At 42.2% G+C, this 12,585-nt stretch overlaps 2 protein-coding genes across 2 annotated transcripts in view; one reads left to right on the forward strand and one right to left on the reverse strand.

Annotated features, from left to right (window-relative positions):
- Positions 1-1,301, reverse strand: part of EIF4E (eukaryotic translation initiation factor 4E) — a 55,622-nt gene extending 54,321 nt beyond the window's left edge. The window contains exons 1-2 of the mRNA XM_044680453.1: positions 1,075-1,301; positions 127-173 (exon numbers count right to left, since the gene is read on the reverse strand). Coding sequence (XP_044536388.1) covers positions 127-144 — 18 coding nt within the window. The 5' untranslated portion in view covers positions 145-173; positions 1,075-1,301. The remainder of the gene's footprint in view (positions 1-126; positions 174-1,074) is intronic.
- Positions 1,302-10,775: 9,474 nt separating this feature from the next.
- LOC123251433 (malignant T-cell-amplified sequence 1) lies at positions 10,776-11,683 on the forward strand. Its single transcript, XM_044680687.1, has one exon. The coding sequence runs from the start codon at positions 11,033-11,035 to the stop codon at positions 11,576-11,578; it is 546 nt and encodes a 181-aa protein (XP_044536622.1). The 5' UTR covers positions 10,776-11,032; the 3' UTR covers positions 11,579-11,683.
- The last annotated feature ends 902 nt before the right edge of the window (positions 11,684-12,585 follow it).

Below are 12,585 nucleotides of genomic sequence, written 5' to 3' on the forward strand. Positions count from 1 at the left end.
GGGGGAGGGGGCGGCGAGAGACTGCGTGCGCGCCGGGAGCGCCGTCCCCGCGGAGTCTCCTGGGCCCCAGGGGAACCGGGCGCGGGGACCCGGTAGGGGGTGGGGGGGGCCGAAGGCAACACTCACCGGTTCCACAGTCGCCATCTTAGATCGATCTGATCAGACAACCGCTCCTGAAGGGGGGGTGAGAGTAAAAAAATGAAATTCAAACCGGATTGGCCGGTCGCCCCCACGTGACGAACGTGTCCGTTTGGCCCGGGCGGCGCCTGCGCAAGGTGGCGGGTGCGTTGGGTAACCGGGGGCTTCTGGGAAGTGGAGTCTTTTTTTTTTTTTCCTCTCCTCCCCTCCCCTTAACTGAGGAGGACGGCTAGGAAGAGAAGGGCTGATCACGTGGCTACGGAGGCGGCGCGGCGGGGCGGGTGAGTGGGGCTAGGAAGGTGAGGCAGGGGGGTGGGGCTCGGTCCGGCTGCGAAAGTGAGGCTGCTGCTGGAGGGGGTCTCCTCCGTCTTGCGTTCTTCCTCTGCGTTAGAGCTGCCCGTGCGCCGCCGGCCCCCGGCTCTCCCGGCTTCCCATCGTCCCCGTGGGCTCAGCTCACAGGAAGAAACCTCATTGGCTGGGCGCCGCGGCAAGGCTCCCCAGGGCCGCTTTCACTTGGAGTCTTTCGTTCCCCCCGCCACCATGGTCCTCACGGCCGCCTTCATTCTCTTTTTTTTATTCGTGAAGGGAAAGAAACTGCGGGGACGTGTGGCCGGCGCGGGGCAGGCGCGACTAGCGCCGGCGCCTCCCGGCCATGCCTGCGCGGGGGCGGGGACGAGCTGCCCGGAGCGGGCTCTAGCTGCGGGGGCGGGAGTCGGGCTTTGGTGCTCGCTGTCCGGCCGCGTCAGGCGCCTGAGGCCAGTCCCCCCCCCCAGAGCAGCAGCACCCGGCGGCCCTGGTCACCCAGCGCCGGACTGACGGCCCGGGCTGGCGGGGCCTGGCTAACAATGACCCTGGACCTTGCCTCACGCTCCTTAGGCGAGTGACAGCCTTGCAGGGGCCTCTGCTTTTCCCGCCTGTGGCCCAAAGATGGCTTACCTCACAAGGGCGCGCGGCGGCGGCGGCCCCGGCTCCAGAAATGACGACGCCTCCTGAGAAGCGGCCGCAGCGCTCGGGAAGGCCCGGGAGGAGGCCGCGCTCCGCTGCTGCTTGCTCAAACTACCTGTTGGATTTTTTCCCTCTTTTTGTTGGCTATGTAATCATCAATTGCCCTAACAATTAAAAAAAAATTCAAGGTCTAATTCCCCCTCCCCCCCCAGGTAAGTTCACCTTCAGTAAAAGGTCAATTTTCAGTGAAATAAGTTGTGAGGTTTTAAAGAATGGTGGCAACTTGGAATTTGCCCACACCCCTGACTAATCTCTCATCCTGCATCCCCTCCCCCTGGGTGATGGCTTTTGGTAGCTGTCATTTTCCAGGTTGGTGCTATTGCTTGTAGTCTGTGTATTGATAAAACAGGTACGGAAAAAGAAATCTAATAATGTGCTACCAAAAGGGCCTTTTGAGGAACAACCCCCCTCACCACTATTTCCCATGCTTTTAAGAATGTTGTCTCAGAAAAGTACAACTATGGCATATACCTGTCTGCTGATACTGAAGCTGATATCCAAGGCTGTGTCATACCTATTGTTGAGTGCATAATGGAAGCTGAATTGACTTACACATAATTGGGGCTGTCCATGAGCCCCAAAGTCATCGTCTTTTAATATATAGATTGACCTTATGTCAAAAGTAGTGGTTGTATCAAAGACTTCCATTCTGTACATGTAGAAGTAGTCTATCATATATTAGGAGTTCTAAGAGAATAAAAAAAGATAAGATTTCTTTATAAAAGATATCTTACTAGGTTAAAATATTCAAAGCAATAACTTCTGATCTTAGTGATATTGTCTTCTTTGATAGTAGCTACATCAGATTATCTTATTTCAAAATATATAAGGTTATTTTCACAATGTGGGACTGTATTGTGGGAACCAGAGGAAGTCTGAAATGGAAATCCCCAATTACCCATAAATTAAATCACTTCATGTAATAAAACTTTTTGTAGACTTCCCCATTTGTTAATCATATCCTTCCTTGAATCCAGATCCTGTTTCCATTGTTTAAAAAAATTAATTCTTGACAGAAATATCAATTTCTAGTCACCTCAGCATTTTTCAGGTATTTATTTACCAAGCTCTTTATAGCAGAATTCCTTTAGATTGTGTGTTTTCTTTAGTGTACTTTTAATCTCATCTTTTCAAAATTTAAAAGATTTTCATTGGATAGTAAAGTTTCTCAAAAGCAGTTATGTTTATTTTTTCCCACAAGTAGCATCTTATCTCTATCAGAGTGGATATTCAATACAATGTGTATACTTACCAATTCTCTTTGATACATCTAAACAAAAACAAGTTAATAAAGGTTAGACATTTTCTAGCTGCCTTGACTAAGTTCTCACATTTTGATGGACAGTACCTCATACTCCTTAAAAGTAATGATATTTCTTATGCCAGGAATGGTTTTCTAAGGGAATATCTAGCATTTCTAACCAGAGGTTTCTCACTCCCCAACTGGTACCACTAAATCCTCATATAATAGTTGTGAATTATTTCAAAAACAATAATAGTAAACCAGTTAGCTGAAAGGCATCTAAAATCATTCATGTAGAACATTTTCCCAATGTTCATTGAATTCAGCCATCTACCTCACTAGACAGTTTAGTTGGGAACTCACCTATGAATTTAATTTTTAAAAGACACTTAGATGGAAGCAAGCTCAGCTAATAGTATATATGAATGTGATTCTTAAGATATTAGGAGTGCTAAGCTTAGAATAAGCCAAAGCTGCAAAAGGAAACAGCTTTCTAGCTATGTTGGAAAAAAAGAGAAATGGAGAAAAAATATGAACTTCTCAGAGTTAATGAAATAATAAGATCTGATAATCACAAGAAGGCAGGATTTTTCACTTTTATTTTTTCTGCCAATGAGATTGATTTTAGATCTGGAAAGAGCAAAATAAAAGTGACTAGTTGATATCCCAGACAAGGAGATAAGAAAATGTCTAGTCACCCTTGAGAAGTTCAAATCTCTTCTTTCTATTAAAGAGTACTTGAAGAAATAAATTATTACTGAACCTTGGTGGTAAAGGTGATTTTTGACAAATCTTGGAGAAAATTTGGGAAAAGAGGAAATGGTTCTGATTCTTGAAAAGGTGAGAGAATGAAATGTGAAAGGTCTAGGTCAGTGAGTTTGATTTCTAATCTTGGTAAGATTCCAGAATGGACTACAAAAGAGATGATTGGTGAGCATCTAAAAGAGGAAGGAGTAATCCCCAAAAGCTGGCATGGTGTCATCAAAAACAGGTCATGCCAGACTAACCTCATTTCCTTTTCAGTTCGGGTTACTCAGCTGTTAATATAGGGCAATGATGTAGCTATAGTTTACTTAGGTTTTAGCAAAGGATTTGGCATACTCCTCTTGTGGAAAAAGATGGAGAAGTATAAACTATATGACAAAATACAATTAGAATTTATAGTTAGTTGATGGCTGAGTTCAGAGAGTCAGTATTATCATTTTACGAGGAAATCTTCAATGGTATGCGCCAGGGATTTTAATGAGTGTTTTGGATAAAGACCCAAATTGTCGGGTTTGTCAAATTTCCAGCAGACACAAAGATGCGAAGAATAGCAAACACTGAATGACGGGTTTCCAAAAGATCTTGATTGGCTAGAACACTGGATTGAAACATAATATGAAATTTAGAAAGAATAAATGTAAAGTCTTACACATGTTGAAAAAAATCTCACAAAAACAAGATTTGAGGCATGGTCAGATAGCAATTCATTTGGAAAAGAACTAGGGACTTTATTTAACTGCAGATTCAGTTCATAGGAATTAACAATGGCATGGCAGCCAATAAAAGCTAATTCAATCTTGAGATGCATGTGTGTGAATAAGTAGGTGATGGTCCCACTATACTTTGCCCTGTTCAAACCACATCTAGAAATTATTGTTCAGTGCTGGACATCACATTTTAGGAAAGAGATATAGGATCAAATGTAAAAGTTGAGTGAGACCTTGGAGATTATTTAATCCAGTCTTCTTATTTTACATATGAGATCGCTTCTCTGCCTTTTGGCTGAGATCAAGTGTAGTATTTTACATATGAGGAAATGGAACCAGAGAAGATAAGTAACTTTCCCTATATCACAGGGAGTAATAAGCAGGAGAGCTGATAGTTGAATTCAGGATATTTGACTCCAAATTAAATATTCCCCACCCCCACTTCACCATTCTGCTTCTCCCTCCATTGAAGGTTCAGAAAAAAGGCAAGTAGTGAGGGTCATTTGAAAAAAAGGTAGGAATGTTTTCCTAGCTAAGACAAGTGCTTACTAAATACAATGCTTACAGAGCAATGCACTATTGAAGCAAAATGTCCCTACCTGGGGCAATGCTAGGCAAATTGGAAGGCTGTTACTGATTCCTGAGATGTGATGAGGAAAGCTGATGGGTGGAGAAAACTATAAATTAGTGGGAGCCTGAGAGAGATTTAGGCTAGCTCTTCATTCTTGGAGGGAATGCTTCAGATTTCAGCTTCCTGATCTGGACGTTGGATTCCAGTGAGATTCAAATTTGGATTCACATTCACAGTCTGGAGGCACCAGAATTAGGACTTGGGGTATTTTTTGCTAGGTGGTGTTTTCTACCTTCTTCCTATATTAACCATTTTAATATCTCTACCTTGATGTAAATAAAGCTACTAACAGCTTACTGACTCATAGTTTAACTTTAATTTCTATAAACAGCGACCACAATTTTTTTTAATTCTTATATTTGTCAAACTCATTTTAATTATTACATCTGCAAATGAAGAAACAGATAAATTTGGCTAACTACAAACATTTATTTATGGTATCCTGAAGAAAAATAGAGAAGTCTAGATGAAGAAAGTTTAAAAGAAAATGTGAAAAATTGAATTCTAAGCTTACCTTCCATCATAGAATCAATACTGTGTATTGATTCCAAGGCTGAAGAGTGGCAAAGTAGGCAATAGGGGTTAAGCGACTTGCCCATGGCCACATAACTAGGAAGTGCCTGAGGACATATTTTAACCCAGAATTTTTATTTTGGGGTCTTGTTTTCCATCCCATTATGTGAGTATTTAAAAAATTAACAATATGGAAATATGTTTTATTTAATAATATATGTATAACCCAGGTCAAATTGCTTACTCTCTCTAGGAAGGGGGAGGAAAGAAAGGAATGGAGACAATTTGGATCGTATAACTTCAGAAAACTTACGTGGAAAATTATTACATGTAATTGGTAAAATAAAATAACTTTTAAAAAAGAAAAAAGATTTGAACCTAGGACCTCCTATCTCTGGGCCTGGTTTTTAACCCAAGCTCCACCTAGCTACCAGCTTCTAAGCTATTTTTGATATTTACCTAAACATAAGTTTTCTCTCTGAGATAGGCCCAAGAGAGTATGTTCTAGTTTAAAATAACCCCTTATCCTTGGAAATACAATCTCATTATAAACATTTTTAGTCACAGTTATACTATAGTATATTCAGTGTGTCACAGAATTTGAGAATGGAAGGAATCTTATTGGCTAACCTAAACACCAAAGAATTCCCACTTAAAACATACACAAGGCATTATACAGCCTTTTCTGGAAAGTTTTCTATAGTGACAAGGGACCCCATGACTTCCAGAGGTAACCTGTTCTGCTTTTGGACAGTTGTCAAGAAATTTTTCCTAATACCAAGTATGTATATCGAATTCTTTCCAATTTCAACCCATTGCTTCTAATTTGACATTCTAAAACCAAACAACAAATCTGATCCCTCTACATGACAAACTTTCAGATACTTACTTGAATAGCTATCATGTACCCTTAGGATCTTCCAAGCCAAACATCCCCATTTCCTTCAAGTTATCCTTATATGACAAGAATCCAGGCCTTTCACCATCCTGACTGCCCTTATTTTGACATTCTTCAACTTGGTGACCAGAACTAAAATACTACAGATGATATCTGAGTAAAGTGGGGCTATTACTCCTTTTCCTGGAAGCTATACCTTTCTTTTGTTTTAGCTTTTTAAAATTTTTTCAAGTGCATACAGAAACAATTTTTAACAATTGTTATCTGACATTTTTCGATTCAAATTTTTCTCCCTCCCCTAGTGGGTAAATAGTCTGATATAGGTTTCACCAGTGCTGTCATGCAATATGTATTTCCATATTCCTCATACTCTGAAGATACATCACACATACAAGAAAAAAACTCATTAAGGAAATAAAGTGTAAAATGGAATGCTTTGATCTGCAATCAGACTTCCATCTATGCCTTTCTTAATTTGTTACCTTATCACATTGCTGACACCTCAAGCTTGCAGTCAGCAAAACCCCATAGCATGCCATCTATGTCTTTATCGTAATCATTGGTTAAAATAGTAAGACAACACAAGGCTTACTGTTGAGAACTCCACTGGATACTTTCTACCATGTTGATATTGAACCATTAACAATTACTTTTTCCATCCATACAACCAATTGTAAGTTATTGTATTATAGTCAAATCTGAATTTCCATTTCTTGGCCGTAAGAACATGAGAGGATTTATCGAGTTTTGCTAAAGGTAAGCTATAAACTAAAAAAACTTTTAAAAACATTCACTTAGTTTAGTAATCTTGTCAAAAAAAGAAATTGAGTTACTCTGGCATCATTTTTTAAAAACTCTATTACAGGGGAAGCTGGGTAGCTCAGTGAAGTGAGAGTCAGGCCTAGAGACAGGAGGTCCTAGGTTCAAACCTGGCCTCAGCCACTTCCCAGCTGTGTGACCCTGGGCAAGTCACTTGATCCCCATTGCCCACCCTTACTAATCTTCCACCTATGAGACAATACACTGAAGTACAAGGGTTTAAAAAAAAAAAAACTCTATTACAATTCATAAGACAGAAGGACAAGGGTTAGACAAACATGATTGAGTGGTTTGCCCAGGGTCGCACAACTAGGAAGGGTCTGAGGCAAGATTTGAACCCAGGTCCTCCCAGCTCTAGGCCTGGAACTCTATCCACTGTGCCACCTAGTTAACTTCTGTATAACTTTTCTTGATGAAACTATATTGGTTCTTTGTAACTGCCACCTTCTAAATATTTAACCATCTCCTTAACAACCCTTTATAGTTCCAGGAACTTTGACAACAAACTGTCCACCCAATAGTTTGCATACTGTATATAAAGTGAATACATTTTAACTTTTTTGAAAATTGGGACTCCGATTTTGTGGTACTTGTCTCCTTTTCCTGTTCTTTTCATTTATCTTTGGGTGTTGTTCTTCTGGACCTTATTCTTACTCCCTCCTTATCTGGGTATCAACTTTACAAGTCATTTTTGTCCTGACATTTCCAGTACAACAATCATTCTCCTTGGCCGGGAAAAAAAAAAAAGCAAACAAAACAGGAATTGAGTATTTCTCCTCCCTGTTGTCATCACTTCATACACCCCAAGTAAAAGTTCTTGCTCTGCTTACAACCTTTTTACTTCCAATATAGTTTTTTTTTAAACCCTTACCTTCCATCTTAGAATCAACACTGTGTACTGGTTCTAAGGCAGAAGAGTGGTAAGGGCTAGGCAATGGGAGTTAAATGACTTGCCCAGGGTCACACAGCTAGGAAGTGTCTGAGGTCAGATTTGAACCCAGGACCTCCTATCTCTAGATCTGGCTCACTGAACCACCCAGCTGCCCCCACCCAATATAGTTTTGAAAAGATAAAAATCCTTTCAGTTGTCCTTAATTCCTTCTGAGTTAATCATTCCTGACCCTTTTTTTTACAGACTGTGCCACACTCTCATAATCATCCTCTTGTTTTTATTTTTTGTACATTTATTATTTAAGTCCAGATTGATTTCTGAGTCCACTGTACATCCACATGTTTCTGGAGACAGATATATTTTTTTCCACTTCATTAGAATATATTTCGTGTCTTCTGAACTTCATGAGTATCTCCCATTCTTCCTGGAATAGCACTTCACTACATGGAATTCTGTCTTTCCTCAGAGCCCTCTAAAATCTGCTTCCCCAAATCTGGGATACCTTCCAAATTTCATCTCCTGTATCCCTACTTCAGGAGAGAATGGTCACTGCCCTCCTTCAGGGTTTCCATCAATGACTGAAGCCTTGGGTTTCACTACTGGCCTCATTCTTGTTTTTTGTCTCCTGAGAGCCTAGAATAGAAGAACCTTCTTGGTTTTCAGTTGTTTGTCGTATTTGACTTGGGCTACCTTATCCCTACTCATCCTATATAGTTTTTTTTAAACATTTATTAATATTTATTTTTTAGAAAAGTTAACATGGTTACATGATTCATGCTCCTACTTTCCCCTTCACCCCTTGCACTTCCCCCCCCCCACCCGTGGCTGATGCCTATTTCCACTGGTTTTAACATGTGTCATTGATCAAGACCTATTTCCAAATTGTTGATAGTTGCATTGGTGTGGTAGTTTCGAGTCTACATCCCCAATCATGTCCGCCTCAACCCATGTGTTCAAGCAGTTGTTTTTCTTCTGTTTCCACTCCTGTAGTTCTTCCTCCGAATGTGGGTAGCGTTCTTTACCATAAATCCCTCAGAGCTGTCCTGGATCATTGCATTGCTGTTAGTACGGAAGTTCATTACATTCTATTTTACCACAGTGTATCAGTCTCTGTGTACAATGTTCTTCTGGCTCTGCTCCTTTCACTCTGCATCAATTCCTGGAGGTCTTTCCAGTTCACATGGAATTCCTCCAGTTTATTATTCCTTTGAGCACAATAGTATTCCATCACCAGCATATACCCCAATTTGTTCAGCCATTCCCCAATTGAAGGGCATACCCTCATTTTCCAGTTTTTTGCCACCACAAAAAGCGCAGCTATAAATATGTTCGTACAAGTCTGTTTATCTATGATCTCTTTGGGGTACAAACCCAATAATGGTATGGCTGGATCAAAGGGCAGGCATTCTTTTATAGCCCTTTGAGCATAGTTCCAAATTGCCAGCCAGAATGGTTGGATCAGTTCACAACTCCACCAGCAATGCATTAATGTCCCGGTTTTGCCACATCCCCTCCAGCATTCATTATCATCCTATATAGTTTTAATTTGCTTTTTTAATTTCCTTGAAGCCAGACAAATTAGATTCTATTTTTTTTTTTTTGGCATATTTAGTCTTTGTTGGGTGAATGGGTGCTGAAATAGCATTCCTGAAGTTCCCTGATTCTTTCCACTTCATCCACTCTGTACCAGTGATTTTCTTAAAGTACAGATGTGGTGGGAATAAGAGCAGGCCTAGTTTGATAAATGGGCAAAAGATATGAAGACAGGATTTTTTTTTTTGATAAAAAAAATCAAAGCCATATATAGATGCACAAGATAATGCCCCAAATCTCTTCTGATTAAGTGCAAACCAAAACAATTCTGAAATCTCACACCTATTATATTGTCTAAAATGACAGAAGGGCAAAATGACAAGTTTTGTACATTGTTTTTGGAACTGTGAACTGATCCAATTATTTTGGAGAGCAATTTGAAATTATGCCGAGAGAGCTATTTTATATATGTGTGTGTGTGTGTGTGTGTGTGTGTGTCTGTTTTTCGCCGAGATCAGGGAAGAAGAGAAAGAACCTGTGTTTTCCAAAGTATTTATAGCACTTCTTTGGGGTTTTGACTAACTGAAAATTGAGGAGCTATCCATCTGTTGGGAATGGTGAAACAAGTCGTATATGTGATAGAATACTGGTATGCTCTAAGAAAGGATAAGCAGATTAATTTCTTTAAACTTGGAAAGAACTACATGAGATATGGAAGAGTAAACCGACTAGAACAAAGAGAGTATTATATACAGCTACACAATTAATATATGAAGACTACTGTAACTTGTAAATATTCACCTCCAGAGAAGGAACTGAGAAGTGGAAGCCCGAGAGACAATCTCTACATATCTGTTTGCCAGATGCCTTCTATGGTGTGTGGAGGAGAGAGAGGGGCTGAGATAGATACCTGGAAATAAATTCAGTACTGAAGTGGAGGAAAATTCAGAAGAAAAACAAAAGGCAACTATGAACTCTGTGTAAATCCAATCAATAAACATTTATTAGGAGCAACAAAATTAAAAGCACAGGTACGATGAACTTACAGACATAATTTTTGGCATTTAACGCTGTTCACCACTTGGCACTTCCTATCTTGACAAGCTTCTTAGGCTTTCCTAAGAGACTGACACTTTAAAATCCAGCTACATTGGATGTACTTTGTGCCCAGGAATCCCCCTCTCCCTTCTGCATTGACACTGGCTAGTCCCCCTCTCCTCTTTCCCATCTCTTAGGATTCCGGGACTAGCCCACTTCTGCAGAAAGCTTTCCTGCCCATGTTCCCCTCCCATCGACCGCTGCCAGTGTCTGAGTTTAGATTCCGTCCCTATGTGGCTTATTGGGACCGAGGCGTAGACTTCTCGTCCGCCCCCAACCCCCCGCCCTCGTCAGACTGAGCTGTTTGCTGATTTACATCAAGAAGAAAAACTTGTTTCTTAAAATAAAAGAAGTTGAGAACTGAAAACGTTCCATAATATTTCTCTAGGTCCCCTAAAAGACTGCGAAAGTGCACAGGTATAGGACCAAGGCTCTGACGCTTGCGTAAAGGAATTACCTTACGCAAGCCGTAAAGGAATTCTCCACGTACGCCCAGGCTGTGAGTGAAGCCGTAAAGCATGTGTCAACACGCTTGCTGAGGCGGTAGCTGCAGACTGGCTGGTGGGGAAGGCAATCGGAGACTCAGACCTGACTCTAGGCACCTAACGCCATTTCAAGGAAGCCGCTATCGTTCGTGGACCTTCTCACTGTGAGTAATTTGTCGAGGTCCCCGCGTGCCTCGGCCCCGGAACCTGCCGCGCTCGCCTCCCTCCCTCCTCGCTCCCGGCAGGCCTGGCCCGGCCGCGCCTCCCGCTCCTCCGGCTCCTCACCCGCCGGCCCGCGCGCGACCATGTTTAAGAAATTTGACGAGAAAGAAAACGTGTCCAACTGCATCCAGCTGAAGACGTCCGTCATCAAGGGTATTAAGAACCAGCTGCTGGACCAGTTTCCGGGCATCGAGCCGTGGCTCAACCAGATCATGCCCAAAAAGGACCCGGTGAAGATCGTGCGCTGCCACGAGCACATCGAGATCCTGACTGTGAACGGGGAGCTGCTGTTCTTCCGGCAAAGGGAGGGCCCCTTCTACCCCACGCTGCGGCTGCTGCACAAGTACCCCTTCATCCTGCCGCACCAGCGCGTGGACAAGGGCGCCATTAAGTTCGTGCTCAGTGGCGCCAATATCATGTGCCCCGGCCTGACCTCCCCAGGCGCCCAGCTTTACCCAGCCGCAGCCGACACTGTGGTGGCCATTATGGCCGAGGGCAAGCAGCATGCGCTCTGCGTGGGCGTCATGAAGATGGCGGCCCAAGACATCGAGAGGGTCAACAAAGGCATCGGCATCGAAAACATTCACTACCTAAACGACGGCCTGTGGCACATGAAGACATACAAGTGAGCCCCTGGGGCCTCCCCATGACTTAAGGAATGACTTTTGTTTTATGTCTTTGTTGAATAAATTCCATGGTTACAAAATTAATAAAGAAGATCTGTTTATACAGTAGAAGAATATCTGTGCTTTGATCCTTCCTGGTTGGCTATAAAATGTAGGATTCCACAGAGCTATAAGGGACCTTGGAGCATACAGTTAAACCCCGTTTTTTTTTGTTTTTTTTTGTTTTTTTGTTTTTTAACCCTTAACTTCTGTGTATTGACTTGTAGGTGGAAGAGTGGTAAGGGTAGGCAATGGGGGTCAAGTGACTTGTCCAGGGTCACACAGCTGGGAAGTGTCTGAGGCCGGATTTGAACCTAGGACCTCGCGTCTCTAGGCCTGGCTCTCAATCCACTGAGCTACCCAGCTGCCCCCGGAACCCCCTTTTTTTTAACTCATATATTCCATCTTATAATCAGTCTAAAGTAATGGTTCCAAAGCAAACTGAGTGGTGAGGCCTAGGTAATAGGGAATAAGTGACTTGTCCAAGGTCACACAGCTAGGCAGTATCTGGGTTTAGATTTGAATACAAGACCTCCCTGTCTCTAGGCCTGGCCTGGTTCTCTAATCACTATGCCACCTAGCTGCAGGGCCCAGAAAGGTGGTGACTTGCCCAAAGTGACCAGGGTATTGCCTGCCTGTTGTGGGGAAATGAAGGCCTAGATCTTCAAACAGTAGGTGTGTGGCCTTGGCTATGTCACTTCATTTTTGTCTGCTTCACTTACTTCATCTGTAAAATAGGGATGATAATCATAGCATCTACCTAGGACACTTGTGTAGATGAAATGAAATACACTTTGCAAACTTTAAAGTGCTAAGTGCTCTATTATCACCACCTATGGCAGTGTGAAGATTGGAGCTCTGACCTCTAACCCTAAATCAATGGCTTTCCATTATACCAAGCCACCTCCGTCATAATCCATTTGTCACAGTGAAAATAAAAGCTAATGTTAGCTTCTGGATCTGAATTTTGA

Source organism: Gracilinanus agilis, chromosome 6 (assembly GCF_016433145.1).
Source record: "Gracilinanus agilis isolate LMUSP501 chromosome 6, AgileGrace, whole genome shotgun sequence".
NCBI classification, from domain to species: Eukaryota; Metazoa; Chordata; class Mammalia; order Didelphimorphia; family Didelphidae; genus Gracilinanus; species Gracilinanus agilis.